The sequence below is a fragment of the Pollicipes pollicipes genome, unplaced genomic scaffold, assembly GCF_011947565.3.
Source record: "Pollicipes pollicipes isolate AB1234 unplaced genomic scaffold, Ppol_2.1 Scaffold_3087;HRSCAF=3621_pilon_pilon_pilon, whole genome shotgun sequence".
Taxonomy (NCBI): domain Eukaryota; kingdom Metazoa; phylum Arthropoda; class Thecostraca; order Pollicipedomorpha; family Pollicipedidae; genus Pollicipes; species Pollicipes pollicipes.
In genome coordinates, this window is record NW_023596225.1 from 28,153,411 (window position 1) to 28,180,220 (window position 26,810).

Here is a 26,810-nt window from a genome sequence, read left to right on the forward strand (position 1 = left end):
AAACGAATTTTCCATTATTGCGTATTAACCATTGCTAGCTTCTATGCTGTTTTGCCAATGCTGCCAGCGACGCTTTTTGAACAACGATTTGGTATGGTAAATGCCACTGAATCTCGAAATCACGAGATCTTCTAATCCCGTGATTTGGCATTAATAGAGTCCCAGGATCCCAGAATTGTCGAAACCTAGTTGATAAGATGTCATTGCAGGATCCATACCGACCGTCAATGTAAATCGGCCGTCGGCCATCACCTGTTTTGTTAATCTGACACTCATCCATTGTATTACATCCCCTACTTTGTTGATCTGACACAGAGCATCTATTTTACTCGGCTGATCCCTCGGTGCGCGGTGCGGGTAACCGTGCGCTCGTGCACACGATAACACTGTGGAAGCGCTGTCTGCCGGCCACGTCAATCGGTTGTCGGTGAACAGCGCTCATTTGTACATATGCCACCCGGCAGCGCATCGCTGGATGAGGTCTGGCGGCCTGTAGCCTAGTGGCAAACATCCGGCAGCACTGGAAAAAAATAAACATTTCTGATCGCGCGGAGTCTGGCCACGCGCAATCAATAGCGAAGGATATTTCTACCTGACGTTGCTGGCACGGCAATCCGCCGTACTTCGATCATATCGCGAACAGCGGCGTGCCTGCCTGTCAAAGGCTAACGAAAAGCTTATGACGTGAGTTGGCGAGATCATATCCACGTTAAGTCGGGATCAGTAGCGAATATCCAGTGAAATCACGGAGAACCGCTCCAACAACCACGCCGACCGACGTGCCGTAATCCCTCGTTATCGCCGCGAATCGAAGCCGACTGTTTACTGACTGACTTCTGTCGGACTGCTGACTACTGTTGGACGTCTGTTCTGTTTTGTTGAGCTCCTGACGTGACTGGAGATGGCCGGATACGCTTCATCCCAAAGCCCCACTGGCGGCAAGCGTCCGCTCCACAAGCACGCGCGAACACATACGATTGGATGATTTTATTTCCTTCGTACCCGGCACGTGCCGCCAACGATCACCGCCCACACGTGATCCACCGGTTACCCGCTACGGAGGAATGTTCGGAGCGCCGCCGCATCGCTCGTCTTCCCGGCCGCCGGGCTGGACGCTCTTCGTCCAGGCCTTGGCCGGCTGCGGGGCGCACGCCGAGCAGCGCCGGACCGTCGGCCGGCGCCCCACGGAGGGCAGCCCTCCTCGGCAAGGGGCGCCGGTCGGATGCGTCACGATCGCGAGCGAGGTGAGGCGGCACACATGGCGGCCACAGCGGGGACCGGACACGCTCGCCGGCTCACAGGCCCGCGGCTACATCGGTCAGATGAAGACGGGACAACCGGGTCACCGTATGCGTGCCTCACCGGTTTCGATAGCGACTTGTACGCGTACCTCACGTCTACCATGTGTTTAACGGAGAGTGATGCGATACCAGGCTATAAGGCATCCTGTACAGCACACGCAGCAGCTGGCGCTCGTGCCTGCTCTCGATGTGTGGACCGGTCCGCATGCCCTGTTTGTCACGGCCAGAGGTCGCCAGAGGTGAGACCTACGACAAAGGTCCGGCCGACGCGGACAGACGGGATGCGACACAGACCCTACGCCGGGCCGGGCCGGCGCCGCGCGCTGCGGACGACACTGGACGCCGCCTATCATGACCAGCGACACAGACCGGGCGCGCCGGCCCGGCCGGTGGAGCGTGCCGTCCAGGAGCGTCCGGGAGGAGGCGGGTCTCGCCCCCCCCCCCCCCCCCCGCCTCCCCCGGAACGGCTGGCAGCATCGGTGGAGCACGCACCTTGTTCGAACTGCGGCGGCCCTCGCGTCAGTGCACGTGCGTGCCACGTGCCGAGATAACAACACTATTCGCTGAAGGCAACATTGCACGATGTCCTGGACGCTGTCGGGCCGGCGGCGCGGGGTCGCTGGCCGGCCATAATTGGACGGAGCGCTACCGACTATTCGCCCGCCCGCACGACCAATAAATACCGTCCACTGAATCAACTAACGATGGCCGGGCATCACGCGACTGGCGACCCCACCAGCATAATCACCAGTATAATCAACATAAACATAATCATTTGAACCCCGTCAAATGGACGCCGTATCTGACTTTCTCAGGCACTATCGGGGATATTTAGGTATGTACAGGTGACGTAATCACACGCGTGCCCACCGCCATCCGGCGATGCGCTCAGTTCTGTGGCTACAACCAATCACAGGCGTTCTCCAGCCTCTCCCGACGCCAAGCTCAGCGTCCCGCGACTTCCGGCGCCAGGCCCGCCGGCCAATCAGAAGCGTCCCTCGCCGCTCGCTACCGCTGACTGGCTGCGGCCAGTCACGTGGTCGCCGGTGGGGTGATGCCGAACACGGGTCCGATGCGCAGGAAGAATTTGCGCAGCACGGCGCGCAGCTCGGGCTTCAGGTCGAAGCACATGACCTCGCAGAGCAGTGGGTAGTAGTTGGAGGCGTGCGCCCGGAACTGCGGCAAGCAGACAAGGCCGTGTCAGGGGCGAGAGCTTGCGCGAGCATCTCACGCAAACATCACCAGCATCGCCATGACGACAAAGGCAGAGAAACTGAACGGCCGACAGATAGCGGGCGCTACTTAATATTTCACAGATTAATAGGTTCATTCGAAAGCATGACATACACTGTTGAGCGCTCCAGCGACGACAGCGCAACAACTGCCCTCTCGAAGACAGCCGTGTGCATGCCAGCGCACCCTCGCGGCCGAGCGAGAGCGTATCGGCGCTCTCAGCAGGAGACGCCCGCCGCCCACGAGCAGTAGCGACCCCCGAAATCCCTCACAGCAGCGCGCCGCCGCGCCCAGCCCGCCGCCACTCACCCGCTCATCGTCCATCTTCTGGACGCGCGTGAGGAAGAGCAGCAGCAGCGCCACCCAGGCGTCGCGGTGCGCCTCCGACTGCAGCGACAGGTAGTACTCGAGCGCCTCGCGGCACGTGGCGATCAGCCGCTGCTCCACCTGCGGCCAGCCGGGCCGCCGCTGCTCGTCGGCGTACAGCCGGAACAGGATGCGCAGCGCGCACGCCAGGCTCTGCGTCTCCTGCTTCAGCAGGTTCGGCTTGGCGTTGCCCTTGAAGCCTGCCGGAGGACGGGCCGGTCAGAGACGGCCGCGCGGTGATCGACGTCCGATTCGGTGTGAATGGTGGTGAGCGCGCGCGCGTCTCGAGGCTGTTCGGCTCATAGCAGCCATGCGGAGGGGCATCGGCGACAAAGGCCAGTTTGCCGGGTGACAGCAACGCAGGCAACAATCAGGCGGAAGTATTTCGTCGCTTACCTGAACCGGCTGCTGCAAAATTAAATGGCATGTTACATGATGCCAGCTAGCAGATCCTAGCCTCTCGGCTATTTTACGACGCCTACAAGTCAGCCTGAAGGCAGCCTCAAGCAGCCCCACACAACCATAAACTGGCCCGACCAGCCCGGACTATCGCCAGCCCGCCTGACCCGGTGTGCAGCCCGAGGATGCCCATTGAGACCCTGATAGACCCTTGAGACCCTTGGGCTGTCATCTCATGATAATCAATTGGTATTGTGAAACGCATCGGCCGTTAAACCCATTTTACACTAATTTTGCACTGTCTCATACTTTCCTTACCCGGATCCATATCCTAAGACAACCCGAACGAAGACCACAAGCCTAAAACCACACTTAACCCGGCGCAAGACCAGCCTGGACCATTCCGCCGCCGACCACGAACCAGCTCAAATCGGTCCCAGCGAGCCAGAGTCACCTGTCACCTCTCACACCGCCACCTGTCACCCCTAACACTGTCACCTGCCACCCCTCACACCGCCACCTGCCACCCTTCAAACCGCCACTCACCTGCCCGCCAGAGCAGATTGCGCTGATCGTGGTCTGCGTTGAACCTTTTGGCGAAGCGGTGGCTCTGCATGAGACAGTCAATCAGCTGGAACAGTTGTCCGGCGCTAAGGTAGGGGTACATGCCCTGGTCCTCGCGCTGCTGGGCGTCGTCCGAGAGACGCTGGCGCAGCGCCTCGGCCTGCGCCAGCGCCAGGTTCTCGGCGTCCTCCTTGCGCGAGGTGGTGGGGAAGAAGACGATGTTGTCGATGGTCTGGATCAGCTCCAGCTGGACCACGCAGCGGATCAGCAGGCTGGCGAATAGATCGTGGTCCTGGTGCACCTGGCCGGCCCACCGTCTCGGTCAGAAGGGGCAGGGGGGGGGGGCGTCGCAAGCTATTTGAAGAACATTTGAACAGGCAACTGAAGTTACGACTGGGTGTATTAGTAAATCTGTGATATCGCTAACTGACATCTAAGGAATACGTGAAAAGACCCGACTTCACGGCATTCAACGGCTGAACGTCTGCAGCTTTAGCTTCACTCTCTAAGCCGCAGCGACAGAGCCATCGCGACGCACCGCCTGACGAACCCTACACATAGCGGGTGCTCAGTTACCAGCCAGCCGCACCCCACTCAATACCACGCCACGACGGGCGACGCACCTTCATCTTCATGATCTTCCTGTTCTTGTCGTCGTTGCTGTAGGAGCCAATGCTGTTGATGCTGTGCATGCTGTCGGCCCGGCTCATGATCTCAGCCGGGGGCTCCAGCGGGCTCTGGCAGACAGCGGGCCGGCGGCGTCAACACACACGCGCGCGCGCCGCATCACGCCAGCAACCAACCACTCGTAACGGCGCCCACTTACGCCGCGCCACGGCGCTAGACTTGGACAAGCTACAGCGCCAGCCTTCCGCACGTATTGATGCCAACTACAGCAGCGTCGACACGCCCCAGCACCAGCCTTTAACATGCTCTGGCGTTGGTCACGCAAGCCTTGCGGCGCAGCGTGGCGCCCCTGACCTTGGGCTCGGCGGCCGCGTCCCCGGGCTTGCCCGGCCGCCAGGTGAGCAGCTGGTGCGGGATGGTCGAGTTGAAGATGTCCAGCATGCAGGCGCACGTCTGGTCCCAGGTCTCCGGCCGGAACTTGACGCCGTTCGAGATCACCAGGTTCTCCAGGCAGTTGGTGCCGGAGCGGGCCAGCTGCTCGTTGTCTGTGACGGCGGCCGCAGGTCAGTGAGGCCTGCCTTGCGGACGACGGCTGGACGCCGCCAGCTCGCGCGCGGACCACACACAACACACGGCGGCCGGGGCGCACCAACGGCCCCGTCTCTGAACAGCGCTGGGGCGGGAGCGTCAGTGATGTGTTGTACGCTCTCAGCCTCTGAACAGCGCTGGGGCGGGAGCATCAGTGATGTGTGGTACACTCGCAGTTTCTGAACAGCGCTGGGGCGGGAGCGTCAGTGATGTGTTGTACGCTCTCAGCCTCTGAACAGCGCTGGGGCGGGAGCGTCAGTGATGTGTGGTACACTCGCAGTCTCTGAATAGCGCTGGGGCGGGAGCGTCAGCGATGTGTGGTACGCTCGCAGTCTCTGAACAGCGCTGGGGCGGGAGCGTCAGTGATGTGTTGTACACTCTCAGCCTCTGAACAGCGCTGGGGCGGGAGCATCAGTGATGTGTGGTACACTCGCAGTCTCTGAACAGCGCTGGGGCGGGAGCGTCAGTGATGTGTGGTATACTCGCAGCCTCGGAGCAGCGCTGGGCGGGACCGTCAGTGACATGTGGTACACGCTCAGCCTCTGAGCAGCGCTGGGGCGGGAGCGTCAGTGATGTGTCGTACACTCTCAGCCTCTGAACAGCGCTGGGGCGGCACCGTCAGTGATGTGTGTTACGCTCACACGTGGCGATCTTCCACTATGAACATACCCATCACCCACGCATATCACTATTCTGTGGAGTTCGTAGGATTTAGTTTGACTGAAACCGTGAAAGCCTGCCATTTTTCGGTCAGCATGACCTCCTGAAAAGAAACGCAACACCACAATGCAAAACCTCGAGCAACCCTCAGATTCCTGGAGCCTTTTTGTGTCATTGAGTCAGTGGGGCTTTACGACGCACTCAGCTGCTGAGGCTATATGGCGTCGCCTGCCTCTCACCCTGGCAGGAAGGGCGGGCACCGCGGGGAATCGAACCCCGTACCTCCGGGGCCTTTTTGGACATGACTTTCTCCGTCATAACTGGGTGGCCGACACAACGGCGCCGCAGTCCTGGCCGGCTGCTGGCTTGTGCCGCGGCCAAGCCATGCACCGCTCTGCCCCAGCCCCGGCGGCGCGTCGCTCTGTGCCAGTGTGCTCACCTTGCCGGACACACCAGTGCAGCTGGGAGTACAGCGGCTCCAGCAGGATGGGCTGCAGCGTGTCGTGGTACTGGGTGAACACGTCGATGATGGCGTACAACGCGTGGTTGCACGTGGTCGTCATCCACTCGGCCTTCTGCAACGGCGCCGCCCACACAGACGCGTGTTAGCGCCAGCTCCGAGGGCGACCCCAGTCAGCGCCCACGGCCGGCGGCTGCATGGAACGGGGTGGGGCCATGCCATTCCCTTTTACGCGAGGCAGCGGTCGGGTACTGACCGCAGATGGGTCACACAACTTATATGCATAATGCTTGTACATGTTACCAAGAAGCTCCTTAGTGCATACCGTTAGTTAAAAAATGATGACAACAGGATAAACAGGACATTAATATCGCTACATATTAGCAATCTGAAAAATTATGTTAGACAGACCAACCAGCCCAAGCAGCGAGGAAAACTGCAAACAGGGACGTAACTAAAAAGGATATGTTTAAACAAAACAAAAATGACAATGACAGGAGAAAAAGCAAGCATACTTAGCAAGAAACCAGCAAAACAAGTTGCAACAAGAACCGACTGGCGGCGCCGAAACGAAAAATCGGAGAGAAGTCAGGCCGGGGCAAGAGGGAGTGCGGCAGAGATTATTGAAGCTGTGGAGCATGGACAGCAGGATGACAATAATGAACTGAGAGGGAAGATGAGAAACGATGGAGGTTACGAGACGGAACGGGGTGGAGTGAGCTGCAGTGAAGTGAAGTGAAGTGAATTGAAGAAAGTGGTGTGGAATGGAATCGAGGGGAGTGAAACGAAATTGCTCAGATAGGGGAGCGGGGAGCGAGAACCAGATGCTAGTGCACCACGAGCCGTAGGCCCCAAACAAAACAAGCGACGAGTACTAACATCCAGCTGGTTGTCGGGATGCACGAAAATCTGTTAAACAGAAGAGAACGGAATCAGACAGAGCGGCTGAGCCATCGGGGCCAGTACCAAGGCCCAGCTTGACCAGCCCGCTGACGCTCAAAGAAACAGGTGTGCCCTGTCCAAGGCGGCCCAAACTTAATCTGTTGTGAACTGGAACGCAGAGAGACGGCCCGATCCCGACCGCTTTTGAAGAATCTGTACCACAATATTATCTCAACGAAGCCGATAATTGTTGCGACATGGTGAGCTTTGTACAACGAGAGCGTACATTTTCTTCGCGCCTTGTTATCGGACCGCATTCTGCAGCCATGCGTTCAGAATGCGGTTGGAGTTAAGAGTATGAGTGCGATTGGTTACTGTCACTGCCTGAGCCGCCCTGGACGATGGGGAGCGCGAACAAAATAGCAGGTCCGGAGAGCCGAACGACAACGGGGCCGAACACGGCGCGTAATAGAACAAACTCCCCCATGGCCCCGAAAACCAGTGCCCACTCACAAACCCATGTGCGAGAAAAAGCTAAACAAAACAATTACGGTCTCAGTAGGGCAAGACATGGAAATTCGTTGCGATCAGGAATTCGTCCGAATATTCGCTTCTGAATCCACGAATGGACAATTTACCACGCCCCGCCTCTTTACTTTACACGTTAGCGGCTTTTGATGATGACAGAAATACAACATACCCTACTTTGAAACGCATACACAAGTTTACAAGTTACATACTGGTTCCTCAAGTGCAAGACGAATACAAACGGACTCAAAAGGGCTGTGAAGCAATCACGCGCAACGAAAGTCACAACTTAAAGCAGACACCACCATCCATCCATTATCTAGCAGCCAAACGAAATTGCTAAAGTAGCACCTAGCACGAGGTAGCACGAAAGCAGCAGCAGCCAGTTCTCCACAAACACAACGGAAAGGCGCAGCCGGCCACACCAAAATCTGGGAACCAAGCCCTCTACCTCTGACTGTTGCTCAGGCAGCTTCATGTTATCGAAGATGCGGAAGAGGATCTGGAAGAGGTCCTTCCACCAGTGCTGACGGTACGTCATGCCGTACGTCTTGATGATCTCGAACATGACTGTCAGCGCGCGCGTGCGCACGTCCAGCTTGCACCTGATGACAGCAGGAAGTGTCGCTCACCGGACCACATAACGCAGACGGCTGGCGCTACCGCTGGTAATGACAGCGTATCACACGGCTTAAGGCCGTGATAACGCTGCTCAACTCCATCCCAGATCCAGCGGCCTGAAGACCGACGCCACAGCCAGCTGTACCACCAATATTACTTTGTACCAGGGGTGAGAAACGGGACACAGTGAGCCATTCAGAAGATGAGGTGGGAGTCGAGGTACGGTCGGTCGACCAGGGTACGAGTAATGCTTACGACAGAACACGAGCGCTATGAACAAATTCACACGCGCCAACTGTTTCCGGAAGGCGGACCCGCGCGCGACGCTCACCTGTTGACGATGCAGGAAAGCTCGAACATGATCGGGAACCAGGCGCGCACCCACACGCGGTCCTCCTCGGGGATGGTCTTGTCCTCGATGTTGTGGTCGCGGAAGAGGTGGGGCGAGTCGGCCACGTAGCGGGCGCAGCTGCGGATCAGCCGGATCGCCTCCATGCTGGTGTCCGGGAACTGTGCGTTGCACGCGAACTCCGACAGACACTTGATCGAGTCTTGGAAGCTGTCGATCACGATCGCCAGGTGGTTCTCGAAGACGGTGGCTGCCGGCGGACGGACCGCGGTGAGGCGCCGCCGCCAGAAACTCGGTGACGGAGGGTACAGACGAGGCCCACTGAGACTCGACTGATTCATAAACGGCTCCCGTGGCTGCAGAAAGGCGAATGGACTGCCTGCCTCTTTCGGCAAGACCCTCACGCTCCCTGCTCCTTCTGCCGTTCGAACCAACAAACCTATCTACCGATCGCGCAGACGGTTGCAACGTTACCGCGGATCGGCGACGGTGTAGTGATTAGTGCGTCCGGCCATGGACATGTAGGTCTTGGACCCGGGTCCCTACCACACCATCACCGCATCCCACATGGCACCTTAAACAGGCACCCCGTCTCACACTGGCCCGGGCAGCCGGTGAGACGCCAAAGCAGTCAAGCCCGAATTATTATGATGGCCATACCCACCCCATCGACCCACTCACAGATGATGGAGCCGGTGGTCTGGAAGGAGAGCTCCACCACGTTCTCGTCGTGACCAGAGGCGGCCAGGTGGAACACGCTGAAGATATTGTTCCAGCCGGAGCGGATGTTGCGCGCCTGCGAGTTGACCATCTGAGCCACGCAGCGCACCACCATGTCCTGGATGGTGGGCGACCTGCCGGCGGCCACCGGACAACGTCACCCACGCGTGTTCACCGCCCAGCGCCAATGGAGCGAGGGCTTGAGATCTGGGGCCCGTCGACCGCCGAGGTCGCCTTCCCCCCCCCCCCCCCACACTGGCCATGTGGTAACAAAACGGCTGACAAGTATTCTGCGGGTGGCTTGCCCAAAGCCCATCGGCGGAGAGGGTTTGGGGCACGCCGACTGATGACGCCGTGTTGTAGCGAAACCTAGAAACATGGAGGTCAGTGTATGGATTCGAGAGGCCTCAGTCGCCACCTGGAATCATTCGACCAATCCTGGCGCCTCGGGGTGACATGGGCACGTCCTGAAGCGGATCCAGACATCTGAGGCGCCACGCTCTTCCGACACAGACTCAGGCTGCTCATAACACGGGCGAAGACGACGGCACGAACCTGTTGGACTTCATGATGTACTCAAACGGCCGCAGGAAGTCCTTCTGGAACCGGAAGTTGGCCAGCTCCCCCTTCTCGATGAACTTCATGGACAGCTGCCGCAAGGAGTCCACGGCGAAGAACGATATCTCTTCCATGGGATTGCATCCCACCTAAAAACACAGCAGGCGGCATATAACATCGCGTTCATCGACGTTTGGTCAAGCCAGATTTCGTGATTACAGTGGCACCTCGATATGACATAAACGCATTCCTCGGCCACATTGCGTGATACCGAGGCCGCGGGCACGGAACTTCCACTTCCATCGTGTCCAGTTACGGGCTAGCCTGTTACTGTGATCAATACGCCGTCAGAGACCAGGATGTCCCGGCACACTTAACAGGTACGCCATGCCTACTACAATTATTAGCAAAGGCCGTCTCAGCCCACATGTGCTTTCCTGACGAAGAGCCAGATACTCTAACCCATCACCCAGCAGACCGTTCAGCTCCTTACGCGGTTGAAGTGCTCTCCGAGTTTCTTCCAGATCCTGGACCACTGCAGACGGATCCTGCCCATGTTGTAGTAGGAGATCTCTACCAGCTTGGTGAGGGAGAACATGCGCGGCTGGGCCTGGGCCAGCTCGTCTCGTGACACCTGCGCGGGCCGTGCGCGGTCAGTAGGGGCACACGCACGGAGACACAGCGCCGATGTGTGGTCAGCAGAGGCGCAGACACGGCACCCATGTGTGGTCAGCAGGGGCGCAGACACGGCACCGATTGCAGACACGGCACCGGCGTGTGGTCAGCGGGGGCGCAGACACGGCGCCGGTGTGCGCAGGTCCCAGCAACCCGCGGCTGCTCACCGATGGCACGGCTGGCTCTAACGGACCACGCCCAAAATACCCGAGTTTCATTCCAAGCTAGACAAACTGACAGCTAAAAGCCGTGGGGACATGCTACTAGTCATGGTGTCTGCGCCGGACGATGGTCGATGGGAGCCGTTCAACACCTATCGCCATATCGCCAACTGTCCGCGCGTCAAGCTCAAATGTTGCGCCTCTCTTCGGCACGCTATTTCGCAGACGAAGGTAACCGACACACACATAACCACACTTGAGACCGGAGCCGAGGGCGTACGTGACAGAGGGCGTCCACGAAGTCGACCACAGCGTCGCCGTCCAGCCGTATGGAGCCCGTGAAGATACGGTCGACGGCCACCACCACGCTCTGGGAGTTGGTCTCGCCCATCGACTCCACCACGCTCGCCATGCGTCGCTCGGCTGTACCGGTGACTGTCGGTGCAGTGGAGCGTTACGGGTACGGTCTGGACACGCCCAGCGTCACTGCACGTGAACACGAGAGGCCTGACTGACCGGAGACGGAGACAGGTGCGGCTGAGGGCTGATGGAAGGCCAAGGGCTCGCGGGAACCCTCGAGTTAATGACTACAGAAATGCGAGGGAGAGCAAAGGATCAGCGCACGTGTGAGACGAAATAAGCCGGCATAGGCTGTCACGCAGCACGAACACGGCCACGTGGCAACCCCTCACATCTCTACCATCGTCATCCACCCGGCACCTCGCCGCGGCGGCTCATCTGGCACCGCCAGCTGACCACCGTCCGGGCCGGCCACTCACAGTCGATGCTCTCCAGGAAGTGGAAGCGGTGTCCGTCGGGTGCCCGGCCCCGCGCCTGCTGGTGCTGGTGCTGGTGCTGCGGCCGCACGCCCGTGCCGATCAGCTGCGCCAGCTCCAGCTGCGAGATACAGCGCAGGATGTCCAGCCACGAGCTGCCCAGGTAGTTGCCGTCCGTCTGCGCCACCGAGATCAGCGTCTTGATCGTGTCGATGTTCTTGGCCTTCATCTCGGTGATGGCCGCGTTGGCGGTGAGCAGGGTGAAGCGAGCCAGCGCCTGCACGTAGGCGTCCCGCTCCAGCTGGCGGCACGGCAGCAGACATGGCAGGTGAAGACGGACACGTGGCGGGACAGATGCAGCACACTGGAAGGCGTGGTGTATTCACTCACGCAACAGCCTCAGACGACGTATGTGGCAGTAGCGCACTGCGAGCATTAATGTGGATCTAATAAGTGTGTGTGGAAGGAGGGAAAATGCTCTTCCCGCGAGGTACTCATTCACTTGTCACCAGCATTATTACCTTTCACTTTCCAGGTATTTAAGGCCTCAGGGCGGCGTGGCACTCACACAGTTGAAGCGTAACTCACTCGATCCTACAACTGTCTGCAGCCCGCCTTACTTTGTCTTAGTTCACGTCGTCAGTGTCCCAAAAATGGCATTGGATAAAACAAGCGACACGCCCAGAACTTCCAACATCCCTTGCACAGCCTCGGCCCAGAGTGTTCTCCTCTTGACGTGTGAAAACGTGACTGGTGGGACGACTACCTTCATTGCATTACGCTTGTTCGACTATTCCACAAATATCTTCCACATCGAGAACATATGACACTTCTTACCCACCACATATTTTTCACCCTAGACAATCCTTCTGTCTCGACCAGACCTCGCACGTCCAACCCATTCACATCCTCACGATCGTCATGAACGCCACTGCGACACACACCAGCCGCCGTGCCCGCCCGCGCCGTCGGGTGCAGAGGCCGCGTCACGATCACCACTCCGCACCTTCATCTGGAAGATGCAGGCGATGCGGATGGCACAGCGGATGCCGTCCAGACAGAGCTCGTCCACTAGCGGGTCGTCGCAGTCCTGCAGGCCCGTGCTGAACGCCGCCAGGAACGGCGCCCACGCCAGCTTGAACATGGGCCGCACGTGCTCCACGTGCGTGGCGCACGTGAACTCCGCCTGCACGTGGCTGGCCGCCTCCATGAGCGACTTGGCGGCGTGCGACATCTGCTCCATCTCCAGGTTGAAGAGGAGGCGCCGCTGCTTCTCACTCTGGGCGACTGCAGCGGCGGGACGGATACGAGGTTGAGTACTCCATCACTGGGTCACAGCGTCCCAGCGTCCTTCACTGGGCTAGCGACACGATGATTTGGACACTCCTGCTGCGTAGTTGCACACTGCGTGCCAAACAGCGTCCATAATAACTGAGGTTAGTAAGAGACAATGGCTAGCAAAAGACAACCATGATGGAAGAGAGGAGCGAACCCACAACACGCTGAACTGGTGTGATGGGCGCCAGGAACATCACAGCCTTGAACCAAACTCGGCAACTCTGCTCTGAGAAGAGGGACTGATAATCAAGTTGAAGAAACTTTCAGCTTATGCCACAACGCAATGTCTACAAACGTACAACAGACCCCAACCGAGCCACACAGCGGTGTGTGGCAGCCGCGTGACGAGGAGTCCCGGGGGGAGGGGGGGGGGGGGGGGGGGGGGGGGGGGGTGGCCCACCGCGGCGAGCGCGTTACCTTGTTTTCCGGGCTTGGCACTGGCGGTGACCTTCATCTTGATCTCGTTGCCGGCGATCTCGTCGTAGATCTGTGACAGGTAGTCCTCCGGCAGGTCCTTGCTGTCGTTGATGCCGCGGTTCATCTTGATGTACTGGTCCTTGGTCATCTTGTGCTGGATGACACAGCGTGCGCGGTCACCATGGTGACATCAGGACAACTGACCGAGCGGCAAATGCCCGTCATAGCCCTCCGACACATGGTGAACGTTCTTGTAAGCACACCAGGAAGTTTCATTTATTGAACGTACATGACGCACCGACACAAATTATTCGGACGGACCGGTTCAGCTAAACTACTAACCAGTCACGAAGGAATCAAGCTCACCTGATTCGGCCAGAATGGCTAGTTGTGAAAAAACCAAACCGGTTGTCCGCCCACAGACCAGCTCCCTTAACAGACATCACCAACGGACCTGCTCCTTCAACAGAGGTAACCCACAGACCTGTTCCTCTTTCAGAGACCACCCACAGACCTGCTCCTTCAACAGAGGTAACCCACAGAGCTGGTCCTCTGTCAGAGATCATCCACAGACCTGCTCCTCTAACAGAGGCATTTTATGAGTTCATCACATACTCTGCGACGGCTCACCTTGACCTGAGCGCTGTGCAGGTCAGTGGTCAGCATGATGATGGAGTAGGCCAGCACGTAGGCCGTGTCCGCACTGGCGAAGATGTTCTGACTGCAAACAGGCGCCATCGGCCGCTGGTTAGAGTCCGACCTATTGCCGCTGGTCAGGATCCGACCTATTGCCGCTGGTCAGGGTCAGACCTATTGCCGCTGGTCAGGATCCGACCTATTGCCGCTGGTCAGGGTCAGACCTATTGCCGCTGGTCAGGGTCAGACCTATTGCCGCTGGTCGGGGTCAGACCTATTGTCGATGGTCGAGGTCAAGCCTACTGCCGGTGGTCAGTGTCCGACCTATTGCCGCTGGTCAGGATCCGACCTATTGCCGCTGGTCACGGTCCGACCTAATGCCGATGGTCAGGATCCGACCTGTTGCCGGTGGTCAGGGTCCGACCTATCGCCAGCGGTCAGGGTCCGACCCCAAACCGGCTGACGTGTCACGTCACGGCATAAGTATCAGCCGCACGGCCACACCGCGCGCCAGATTGCCAGGCAATACAGCGGTAAGTCGGCACACGTATCGACCGCCCCGTTAACCACGTCAATGTCGCGACACTAGTCGCCACCAGGGCCGGGGAAGCACCAAGCACATGTCAACAGGTGGACAGATAACAAATACACTTGAAACACTCTCCGTGAAGTGCCGCCGCCGCCGACGGAACTGACGGTCGCCTGACTGTTTATTTTTGTGAAAATCCGAAACAGAACGACCTGTAGAAGCCACTAGTCAGATGCCTTTTGGGTCACGGGCCGAGCCAGACGATAGCAGGCGCGACTGTTATTCCCATGCAGCAGATGCCTTAACACGATCGAGAGAAGTCGTCGCCTTTGGTTGCCTCTACGGATGGGACTTATCGAAGCATTCCAATATCCCACTTAAATGGGTTTGGCAGGCAATGACATTTAGCGTGCACACACTAGACATTCCAATATCCTACTTCAATGGGTTTGGCAGGTAATGACATTGAGCGTCCACGTAAGATATCTAGATATCATATCCCCGCTTGGCCTGCGGCCTCGCCCACAACAAACACCAGCTGTGAGCATGCGAACAACAAACAACACGAAGCTCAAAGATACCCAACCGACAGGAGGCGAGGCCGGCCACTCACTTCGGGTTGCACTCGCAGTATCTGCTGGCGAACTTCTCCATGAGCCGATCGATCTTCTGCGCCTCGCCCGGCAGCCGAAACCCGTCCAGGAAGAGGCGCAGCGCCGCCACAAAGTCGCGGTCGTTGAAGTCCAGCCGGTCCACGTATGCGTACATCACCTGCAGGGAGAGCGGAGGCGCCCGGGTGCGTCACACAGAGGTACCCAGCTCGCCAGACAAGTGTGTGTACACAGACAGACAGAGACAGACATCCGTTAGTAATTTAACATATTAGGCTATGCTTGGCCGATACGAACCCATACACAAGAAACAACTTCCAGCCATTGAGTATACGCTCAGGTACAACTTTGAAGCGGAAATAAGATAATCTGCACGCATCAGCCTTCCACCAGAAACATATTAGATTCATCAAATACATGACACGGTATCGCAACTTTGAAGATGAGCCTGCCAAAAGCTTAACAAACCTCATCAACGGAAGCCAGCCAGACTAAAATGGCGCCGCATCGCCAAAGAGAATTCTCAGACGAGGACTCAAATCACAGACTCCCGGACCCAAAACCACGAAATTAGCTACGATGTTAATGGCGCATACTCCTTCAAAATATACATCTCCGTCGGTGAATTCACAACCTTTGCATGCCAGGCATCGTGTTACATATGTTCCACCCAAAGATTCACCCCAATGCGACTGGAGCTATGTTTCATCTCCCTGCCAACGCTGGCTTGTCCGTAATTCGCTACGACTAACCGCAGTTTGCGCGGTCTGCCTGTCAGACTATGCAATTTTGAAACTGATCGCCCTCTGGTGAAGCACACATGCCTGCTAATTATTCAACATGGACGTTGGTGATCTAGTGGCATTATATATCTCAGGGTACATCCAAAAGTATGAAAAGAAGAGCACCAATGCCACGCTAAGCCTTTTCACATGATTACCGTTTCCACTCAGCATTCTCCTCCCCGTCCCACTCACCTCCCGGTTATGCTGGTCTGGGTCGCCCAGGTAGTCGCCCAGCACGGCCCGGTCCAGCCGGTGGTCGTCGTGGAAGAAGGCGGCCACAGAGTCGGGCGTCGCCTCCAGCAGACCTTGCTCCTGTAGGAACGCCAGGCCGCGCTTCGGCTTCCGGTTGAACCTGCCGGCCGGGCGGGGGGGGGGGTAGGGTCAGAGGACGGGCGGCCGGGCGGGAGGAGGGTCGGAGGACGGACGGCCGAGCAGGCCGGGGGCGCCGAGACAGCTGCAGTGACGGCACACGCCGGTACCGGGCATGCCACAGAGCGAACCATCGCTGACCTATCACGCGCTCGAACAGCGCCGGTTAAAGGTCATATTGCGGAGGAGGCCGTTGAGATGAAGCCCCGACAAGAACAAGTCGGTCCGCGGCGTACGAGATCGAACTCTCAAGGTTAACTAGAAAGCTACGGTTATATTCATCCGAGGCGGCATCTGCTAAAGACGTTTACAAGCAGACGCTAGCCAGCGACATTAACGCGCGCGCCCCTGGATGCCTCAAAGCAAGACGGCGCATGAGCTAATCACTGAATGGATGAGTCAACAGGTCACAAGAGTCACTCCAGTGAAACAGCGGAGGAACGCTCACATGTCAATGCCTTGTTCCCAGATCTCCTTCTTGTGCTTGAGCGACTCGTACTGCTGCGGCGTGCTGGAGGGCAGACTGCTCTGGCTGCCGTAGGTGGTCAGCGAGGTGGACGCCGGCTCGTCCGGCGCCTCCCGGTCCGTGTCTGGAACACGCGCGCGCCGTCACACCACCGCGCGCCGCCGGCTGACCGCGCGCCGTGAACACGCCACGCCGCCAGAATGTCTCTCGGTGACAAGATGAAAACATCACACGGTGAAGAAACGGACCGCGAGAAGCGTCTGGCCATGCGTCCCCACACGTCACCGACTCGCGGCGAGAGCATCACAAGAGGGCCTGTCGCCGACCACCTCGCAGACACCACTCTCTATACCGGCGTTGGAACAGCAAGAATGACAACTTCAGTGACCGTAGACGCCAAGCAGGCAACATACCAGACCATTCATCCGGCTTTAACCCACGCACAGGAAATGGCCCGTAACGCCCGCTCCTGACGCGCACCGCTGTCGACGACTGCAGTCCGCTCGACTGGGGCACGACCGGCCCGCCGGCAGCGGCCCCCCGGCTCCGGCCCGGGCTGGGCCGTTACCCACCCAGGTTGGTCTGCGAGTGCGGATTGACGTAGAGCTCGCGGCTCCACTCGACCATGCACTTGAGCAGGCCCACCAGACACTCGAGCGCCTTGAGCCGGATACTGCGCTCCTGCGTCAGCGTCACACCCAGCTGCTCCTGCCCGATCTGAGAGAGGGGGAGGGGGGGGGGGGGGGCGAGGTCACGGCGGGTGAGAGCCGACTGCGTCACATGACGCCACTGGGGCACGATGCATGGCGGTGGAGTTTGCCTCATAATACGAGCGAAGACGGAGTTCCTTGGACACTACAAGAGCCCTATCTACGGCAACCAACAGCAATGTGGTCCACACCAGATTCGAATCACATCGATTTTTCTTTTTTTTTGGCATTTCTACTGACGGCGAAAAAGTCGTCATCCTTGCCACACATATTCTTTGTGCGAAGACTCAGGCGGAACGTATCACGATAACGCAGGTTCTAGCGGTATGAGATGCTGTAGGCCCTACTTGTCTGCTGTAAGCCCTACTCGTCTGCTGACAGGCATCGTGCAGACACAAGCTCTGCCGCACACAGCTGACACTACGGAGGACGGCGCCACACCGCGTCGTTAACGCCCCGCCAGCCGAGCCCGCAGCGCTGTCACCCCGCGCGCGCCGTCCGCCCTCACCTGGCGGCCTTGCGCCATCTTGCTCAGGTCCGTGACCAACCGCTCGAAGATGTTGGCGGCGGCGAAGTCGCAGTCGTAGTTGACGTAGATGTCGACCACGCTCTGAGCGTCGGCGCAGATGCGCGTCAGCACCTGGATCACCATCCACTTGTGCTCGAACGACGAGCTGGGCGTCTCCAGCAGGTTCAGGAAGATGCCTTTGAAGAACACCTGCCAAGGACAAGCGGGCGACTTGTCAATATTTGGATTTATGGGTGACAAGATGCCAATAATTGTTCAGTTATGTCTCGATCCACGCAACAACTGGCCATTGGCACCACCGCACCAAACGATCTGTGCAATGGGCGGGTACTTTGGGAAAATGGCCCACATTAGTCTCTGTAGTAGGTGGGTACTTCGGAAATTGGCTCCCATTAGCCTGTGTAATGGACAAGTACTTTGGAAATTGGCTCGCATTAGCCGATGTAATGGGTAAGTACTTTGGAAATTGGCTCGCATTAGTCTGTGTAATGGGTAAGTACTTTGGAAATCGGCTCGCATTAGTCTTTGTTGTGGGTGGAGACTTTGGAAACTGGCTTGCATTACTGCGTTTACATTAATGTATTTGTCCACAGCAAAACTTTGTGTATAGCAACGGAGTTTAGTCGAGAGCTCCCACGACAAAGGTTTCAATTGCACTGTTTCCAATGCATGCCACACCCCATACCAGCTACTGAGCCACACCATGATGCAATCTCCCTCAATCCAACTGTCCTCCTGACAATACCACCGCAGGCGCCTCCGTGACACGACCCGTTCTCCGTGACCAGTACCGGTCTCACCTCGATCTGCTTCTTTAGGTGCTGCTTGAAGTTGGCCAGCAGCGCCAGGAAGATGGCCAGGCTTAGCTGGAACACCTCGGGCACGGAAGAGGCGCCGTTCTTGGACAGCGCCACGCACAGGTACTGCTTGATGGCCGTGATGAACATGTCGTTGGTGGTGAAGACGGGGCCGGGGCTCTGCAGGATCGACAGCAGCAGCTCCAGCGACAGCACCTTGGAGCGCAGCTCATGTGACCTGTGGAGGTACAGCGTGGCACGCGTTAGACGGAGGCAGGTCCGGTGGACGGCAGCTCGGTGGAGACGCACGTTCTGGAACGCACTCGGTGCTGCTTCCAGGGTGAAATAAATCATCGCAAACAGCTGTTCAGCACAGCTGAAGGAAAAACAGCAGCATCCACGACATGTAAAACTGAACAGTGAAAGCGACAACCAAATGGCTGAGTGACATGGCAATCAAACAACTAGGTTTACTGAGGGGTCCACATTGTACGACAGTTTGCATGATACTAGGGTTAGCACGTCACTGAGTCAGGTGGAGCAAGGCCAGTCCAAGAAACATTTTGATAACTCGCGTTTTTTAGAACTGGTCACATATTACATATTTAGCAGGTGAAAAAAGATTGTGAATCTAACATCCTTCATTACACAATCGCACCGAGCACCGCAGCGCAGGTCATCGCTGCCAACCAGCTGCTGACGCAACGACCTCCACCCAGCCTAGCCCTCACTGGGACCGGGGAGGGGAGCGGGGCGGGGGGGAGGGGGGGGGGGGAGGGCGGGCGTCTCACTTGGGGTCGGGCGTGCCGTCCGGCAGCGGCTTCATGGACAGCTTGCAGAGCGAGCGGAACACGAGGAAGGCGTCCTTCTGCAGAATGTGCGAGAACTTGGCCGTCATCATGTCATTCTCGCTGGCGTCTTCGCTGCCCTGCCGAAGGATGGGGAGGAGGCGTGTCATGCGCGCGGCGCACATAGTCGTGGAGAAGAAGACTTGCCACCAGGCGTTCATGACGGTGTCACGGTCAGGATTCTCATTCATGTGGCGGCACGCTTAGGAGAAGCAGACACAGAAACGCCCTGACGTTCAAAACCAGGTGCGGTTAAACTTTTCTGGGGAGACCAAGGCTGCAAGGCAGTCAGAACGGCCGGCGCGTTAAGACCAGCCATCCCCGCGCTGCACCTCAAAGCCGGCGGCATACACACGATCAAACCCTTCCACTGCTGGCCACAGGGCGTACCAACAGTGCCATCAGTCCTGTTTCAGAGAGAGGCGGTCGAGTATCACAAGCTATCTCCCACCGCGCGCACCTGCGAGTGTCGCCGGTTGAGTTTGGGCGTGTTCGGGCCGCTGGAGCGTTCGGAGCCGTTCTCTCGCGGCTCACTGCTCACAGAGGCCGTCGTCTCAGTAGCCGCCGCCTCTGGCAGTAGCAGACGAACAATATTACATGATTTCACAGCTACCGAATCCGCTTTGTCAAAAGTCTTATCCAACCTACGCAACACACGGTGTTTCGCAAATCTAACGCAGCTTTTGGATATCCACTAAATCACTGCAACTGGTTCGCAATGTACAAGATCCGTGAATTAACAGCAAAGTGAATGTGATCTCTGTCGCGTCAGCTGCACAGTAGCTTTGTTTTATAGAACAAAACATTTAAATTTGCCTGTGTTAAACCACCGTCTTGACTTGCACACTACGGGTGCGTACGAACGCCATTTAAGCTGATTAAGTAAAAAGCTCCGAGCTGACCAGAGCTGAAGCTGGTCACAGGCAGCTGTCATGCTGCGAAGTGACGGCTGCTTATGACCATGCTTAGCACTAGTCACAGCACCGAGCTGACGTGAACATAACGCCCAGCCAGCCTTGATGGGTTCTGTGATGGCCACAGTCCTGACTGGCCTGACCCGAACACCGCGCCGTCGGCGGCCCTCTCCGGGCCTGGCCGACCGGCCGACTGACCCGCGCGGACCACGCCATCCACCAGCTCGTCCAGCAGAGGCCGGACCACAGCCTCGGCGCTGACGTCGGCCGCCGGCTGGCCGTCCGTCTCCTCGGCCGGCTCGGCCGGCTCGGTCGGCTCCTCGGGCCCGGCCGGCGGGCCGACGGGCGCCTCCGCCGGCGCCGGCGGCGACTCGGCCTGCCCGTCTGGCGCGCCGTCCGCCGCCGCCTGGCCCGCCGCCTGACTCTCCATCCGCATGAACAGCACGTTCACCACCTGTCCGTGGGAGGCACGGGTGAGCCGGATCGCAGCTGCGGGACGTCCGACACCAGGCGCCCAACGGCCGCTGGCGGAACAAACGCGGCCTTCAAGGAGTAGCCACTTCGATGCGAACCTTCATCCGCGCAGGGCATTCTGACATCGTTGGTGTGTGGGGCAGAGGTGCAGCTGGCACCATTCCATTGACATTTCTAAACGAAGCGTGCTACATACCCGATACAGACAGGCGTGACATGATCTAGTGATTGACGTTTTGTTTTTATAACTAGATGCCATAGGTGACCTTTCCGACCATGTAAAGCGCCACATGTGCCCTGAACTGTGAGGGCCATTACTTGCATGCACAGCCAACCAGAACCAATGAGCTGCGCAGTATCATGTCAATGTGATGACATGCGCTAAAATACCTCCAGCACACAGATCACGGGTCGGGTCACGGGACGGAGACCGCCATATTGGCCGCAGGATTATTGCTCTCCAGACTGTAAAACACAATCTTGTAGCAGCATACCAGATTATGGATGCTGAATTCGAAGCCAGGACCTAGACGCCTCCATAAAAACGTGAACAAGACCAATCAGGGAAACCTGAGTCAATAACTATGGAAGCCCCCCCCCCCCCCCAAAAAAAGCTGTCAAACCTGCACTGGTCAAGTCCCCGCATTTCCCACAGACATAAACGTGATCTCACTGACAATCTGTGCCATCCGAACACCGGACGGTCCACAGTACCTGCGTGAGAGTGGCTTTGGCTGTGGTTTGGTAGACGAGGTTCTTGCTGGCCAGGTAGATGTTGTAGCAGGTGCGGACGGCCTGCAGCACGGTGCCCTCGTGGACCTCCACGTGCTGGGAGGTGAGCACCGTCAGGATCGCCTGCAACAGAAGATGGCGTGTCACCAGCCGCACTCAGCCTGCTCCCAGCGTCCGACGGCACTGACAGGCGCACGACATACATGTCCGACATCAGACGAACACACTCACTGACAGCATTTACACGAAATCTTACCATGTGTCTGGCATATTTTACAGACACATACTGTTGTAAGTGCTTTGAATGTCTGTTGCTCCACCAGACTATCGGTAGATGGAACCCCCCTCACCCAGAACATTTGCAGTTGCAACGCCTAAAAGGTTAGTGACGAAATGCTTTAAATGCGATGGAGATAATCATCTATTATTCAATATTCAATTGGCTTTACAGCATCTGTTGCTGCACTTGGCTTTTTGGCGGCTAAAGCCAGTTTGCTGTCAGTAGTTTCTGTTAATCAGTCTTATTCGGCAAAAACCGGCTGACAGCGTATTTCAGCCACCGGCCTACCTTGAGCCGCCCACCCTGCCGAGCAGCGGCCGCCGGCCCGCCTTGAGCCGCCCACCCTGCCGAGCAACGGCCACCGGCCCACCTTGACCCGCCCACCCTGCCGGGCAGCGGCCATCGGCCTACCTTGAGCCGCCCACCCTGCCGAGCTGCAGCCACCGGCCTACCTTGAGCCGCCCACCCTGCCGAGCAACGGCCACCGGCCTACCTTGAGCCGCCCACCCTGCCGAGCTGCAGCCACCGGCCTACCTTGAGCCACCCACCCTGCCGAGCAACGGCCACCGGCCTACCTTGAGCCGCCCACCCTGCCGAGCAACGGCCACCGGCCTACCTTGAGCCACCCACCCTGCCGAGCTGCAGCCACCGGCCTACCTTGAGCCGCCCACCCTGCCGAGCAACGGCCACCGGCCTACCTTGAGCCGCCCACCCTGCCGAGCAGCGGCCATCGGCCTACCTTGAGCCGCCCACCCTGCCGAGCTGCAGCCACCGGCCTACCTTGAGCCGCCCACCCTGCCGAGCTGCAGCCACCGGCCTACCTTGAGCCGCCCACCCTGCCGAGCAGCAGCCACCGGCCCACCTTGAGCCGCCCACCCTGCCGAGCTGCAGCCACCGGCCCACCTTGAGCCGCCCACCCTGCCGAGCAACGGCCACCGGCCTACCTTGAGCCGCCCACCCTGCCGAGCAACGGCCACCGGCCTACCTTGAGCCGCCCACCCTGCCGAGCAACGGCCACCGGCCTACCTTGAGCCGCCCACCCTGCCGAGCAGCGGCCACCGGCCTACCTTGAGCCGCCCACCCTGCCGAGCTGCAGCCATCGGCCTACCTTGAGCCGCCCACCCTGCCGAGCAGCGGCCATCGGCCTACCTTGAGCCGCCCACCCTGCCGAGCAGCGGCCACCGGCCTACCTTGAGCCGCCCACCCTGCCGAGCTGCAGCCACCGGCCTACCTTGAGCCGCCCACCCTGCCGAGCAACGGCCACCGGCCTACCTTGAGCCGCCCACCCTGCCGAGCTGCAGCCACCGGCCTACCTTGAGCCGCCCACCCTGCCGAGCTACAGCCACCGGCCTACCTTGAGTATCTGCAGCTGGACCTCCTCGTCCGTATGGGCGCCGGTGAAGCAGCCGCAGATGGTCTGCACGATCCGGTCGATCTGGCGCTGGCCGGCCGTGGTCGCCGTCAGGTCCGGCACGTCCCCCGTCAGGTGGCCGTACGCGATCAGTTTCTGGCGGAGACGCGGGCAGCTCGGGCATCCTACATCGCTGAGCGTCTGATGGCTGGTGCCCCGCCGCGGCGGGCGCAGCTGCCCGCCTGCTAGGCGCTTATACGACTAGAAGTGCGACTAGAGGTGATTCAAAACCCCACAGGTAAAATCGTCACCAAATAATACACAGAATTTCATGTGATTATGGCATTTTGATATTACAGCACATGCTCACTCACACACGCGCACGCCCACGCCCACATACGCACGCACGCACGCACGCACGCACGCACGCACGCACGCGCACACGCACACGCACACGCACACGCACACGCACACGCACACGCACACACACACACACACACACACACACACACACACACACACACACACACACACACACACACACACACACACACACACACACACACACGAACTGCACTGGCTGCACAACCTGCGTGCGTCTTGCACGTGCTGGCCAGTGCGAGCCGGCAATACACTGCCAGTGCGGCCACGCCATGGGCGTCGCGCCGCAGCCGCCGCCGCTGCCCTCCTCTGCCCTCACCTGAAGGCAGTCCAGTGCCGTCACGATGATCTTGGCCGACTTGGACTGGCACGCGAGCTCGAAGGGCAGCAGGTACTTGTCGGCGCGGAAGCCGGTGCTGTCCTGCTTAGGCAGCGGCAGCACCGAGCTGCCGTCGCCGGCCGGCTCGCCGTTCGCCTGGCACTGCTTCTTGGCCTCGTCTGGAGTGGCCCAGCTCGGTTAGCGTGTGACGACCACAATATGCCATTGGACCAAGGTGTTTTACGGTGAATCGAGCAAGAGCGAGATCAATATGATATGGATCCGAGGTCCATGGGAACGCGTACAACATTTAAAACAATAGCTGACATTTAGTATGTAAATATACCCACACATAGCAAACTATAGACATTTATCAACAATAAAGCACCATTTATGGCACTGCATGTTGCAATGAGAACAAACTGAAATTACTTGCACATATCACTTTAACAGAGGCCAACCAGACAGACCTGACACCAACACACCACTTCCCTCTGATGATACATTCCAGCATTTGCCAAACATAAATAGCTTCCTTTCACAAAAAAATTAATGCCCATGCTCATCTATATCTGCACTAAGATTGTCCATCATCCTCAGCCACAATTCATTTTCTGTAAAAATCATGCTGATACATGTCTGCTATCTGATAGCTCAGTTGGTTACAGCACCTGCCTCCTGATTCACCAATGCACAGCGGGGTGGGCTTGAGTTGCATCACCTTATGCACTCTTACTACCTACTGGATGGGGACAACCTACACTGGGTGAAGCTGCTGTGCTAAACCTCAGATTATGCCCAAGGATAGGATGTACCATGCTGAGTACTGAGGAGCATTCACCTTTCACCACAATATTCTGTTCTTGACCCAGAATTTAACAATTAAATGAGGGAGGGGTCAGGGCTCACATGACAAGCATTGCCCAGTGTTCATGCTGATTCTAGAAATTCATTAAATGAAGCTATTTTGAATAAATGCCTGAAGATTGAAAAATAGAGGGAGTTAGCCTATAAATTCTACCATTGATTTTTTACTGGTAGCAGCCTTTCATAGACATTGAATGACCCTTAACTGAGATGAAATAAGGATGTGCTGCACATATCACACATTATTTTGATTGGTCTGAGACCAAAGCAAATCCACCTTACCTATCACAATGTTTTGAAAACAATCTCCCAAGACTAATAACCTTAAGCATCACAATGACAGGAAGGGGATGTACAAGCCAAGAGGCAAAAGCCTTTGGGTTCAGCTTGGAACTGCATAATTAGTGCTTTCTTAATTACTTCCATGTGGGAGCTAGAGTTGAGTCCTGACTGCATCATGGCCTTGAGCAGAAAATAGATGGCCTTTTCATTAGCTGATGCTGCATAAAGGGGGCACAGTGACATAGGTAGTATTTCCTTAAAATAAACAAAGTTAGAGTGGCAAAAATTGCAGCTACATAACTTTTTACCCAATGGATTTTCTGACTATATCTTCCTGGTAGGTCATGTGATATGTTGAGTTTCTAATTGTTTTACTAATCTGGGAGCATCTACTGTCTACTGATTTGATACCAAAAATATGCCACTGGCATTTATATTTGCTGGGATTGACATTATCTGGGAACACTGCCCAGCAGCCTATGGGAGGTGCAGGCAGCTGTTGTGATAGCTCACCCATCTGTTCTGGTCATGAAAAACTGTGAAGCCATGCAATGGTTAAAAGTAGCTAAAATCATGACTCCTGTGATCTAAAAGGCATGACAAGTATCTCAAAAGCCACAATTGAAGAAGTTATATAGAACAGAGTAGAAGCAACCTTACCCAAAGCATCTTGGCAGGCTTTTCTGAGCTGAGAGTGATGAGGCTTCTTGGTCTCACGCTCCTGCAGGATTTTCTCCAATGCCTTGATGATGAACATTTCCTTGCTGGTTCCTGTCTTCTGCATTTCCTTAGAGTAAATTTAGGAACTATCATGAATGTAAATGGCAAATCATAACACTTCTTCTTTACTGGTACTTGATACTAATTCCAAATAGAAATATCAGATATTATGTGATTAAATTTTCACTGACTTATTGTCAGCATGCTGCAATGTCAAAACAATGATGAGTATGGGGAAATAGGAAGTAACAAAGCATGAGCTACACAAATTCAAAAAGGAATGGCTATGAAGCAAGTATATCACAACTGCATACACTTTCACAAAGTCCGGGGCCAATGTCACAGCACTCTAACCTGCCACTTTCAACAAGGTGCACAGATGGTGTGGGACACAGTGATCACATTCCCAGAGCACCATTTGATAAGTAATACCTCGAGCCGAACACAATTTGTCAATTTCTTAGTTAAAATTTTGAGAAATTGATGGCACACATACATGCCGAGGAATTACGATCGACAGAAGCCTAGTAATGAACCTATCTGGGCTGTTACGGGAACGAGAGGTCAGTAAGTGATGTGTTCTCAACTCACACACCTTCACAACTGCTCACGCACTCGCAAACAAAGCGGAACATTTTTTTGTTCACCATCATCAGTGCGCCCATAATAACGAGCTTGAGGCATGCCATGAAACTCGCCCTAATGACATACAACCACCCAACAACACCAAAATGATAACAGCCCACCGCCCCACACACACTCAGCGAGGTACTTGCAGATGCGCTCGCTGTCGATTGCCAAGCTATCATGAACACGTCAATAAGCGTAATATGTGTAACTTTTGAACACGAACCTAATTGTTGTTCGACCAATAAATTTAAAACTGGTTTTTCTTTTTTTCCCACTCAATCTCTAGAAGACAGGGGTTATCATAGAAGAAATTCATGCCCTTTCCTTACATCGTTGATGTCCCAAACTTACTAAATG

The 26,810-nt window shown here is 57.0% G+C and overlaps 1 protein-coding gene across 1 annotated transcript; it reads right to left on the bottom strand.

Annotated features, from left to right (window-relative positions):
- Positions 1–1,747: 1,747 nt before the first annotated feature.
- LOC119089999 (brefeldin A-inhibited guanine nucleotide-exchange protein 2) lies at positions 1,748–26,535 on the bottom strand. Its single transcript, XM_037212798.1, has 32 exons — positions 26,419–26,535; positions 25,764–26,028; positions 23,955–24,133; positions 23,258–23,410; positions 21,606–21,746; positions 20,737–20,871; positions 20,616–20,640; positions 19,964–20,073; positions 19,447–19,583; positions 18,659–18,893; positions 17,838–18,047; positions 17,192–17,336; positions 16,602–16,743; positions 15,977–16,136; positions 15,002–15,159; positions 13,854–13,944; positions 13,224–13,377; positions 12,475–12,755; positions 11,472–11,769; positions 10,973–11,127; positions 10,350–10,490; positions 9,854–10,005; positions 9,260–9,432; positions 8,561–8,828; positions 8,060–8,213; positions 7,078–7,107; positions 6,178–6,313; positions 4,845–5,035; positions 4,487–4,600; positions 3,846–4,164; positions 2,844–3,100; positions 1,748–2,477 (listed from the first exon to the last, which is right to left on the bottom strand). The coding sequence occupies exons 2-32, from the start codon at positions 25,885–25,887 to the stop codon at positions 2,334–2,336; spliced, it is 5,112 nt and encodes a 1,703-aa protein (XP_037068693.1). The 5' UTR covers positions 25,888–26,028; positions 26,419–26,535; the 3' UTR covers positions 1,748–2,333.
- Between the last annotated feature and the right edge of the window lie 275 nt (positions 26,536–26,810).

Coding starts and splice junctions, on each gene's coding strand:
- LOC119089999 (XM_037212798.1), bottom strand. CDS start 25,887: ATGCAGAAGACAGGAACCAGCAAGGAAATGTTCATCATCAAGGCATTG. Junction 12,756..13,223: donor TGCCAAGCCCGGAAAACAAG/GTAACGCGCTCG, acceptor CCGCCGCTGCAG/TCGCCCAGAGTGAGAAGCAG. Junction 9,433..9,853: donor TACATCATGAAGTCCAACAG/GTTCGTGCCGTC, acceptor GGCCGCCGGCAG/GTCGCCCACCATCCAGGACA.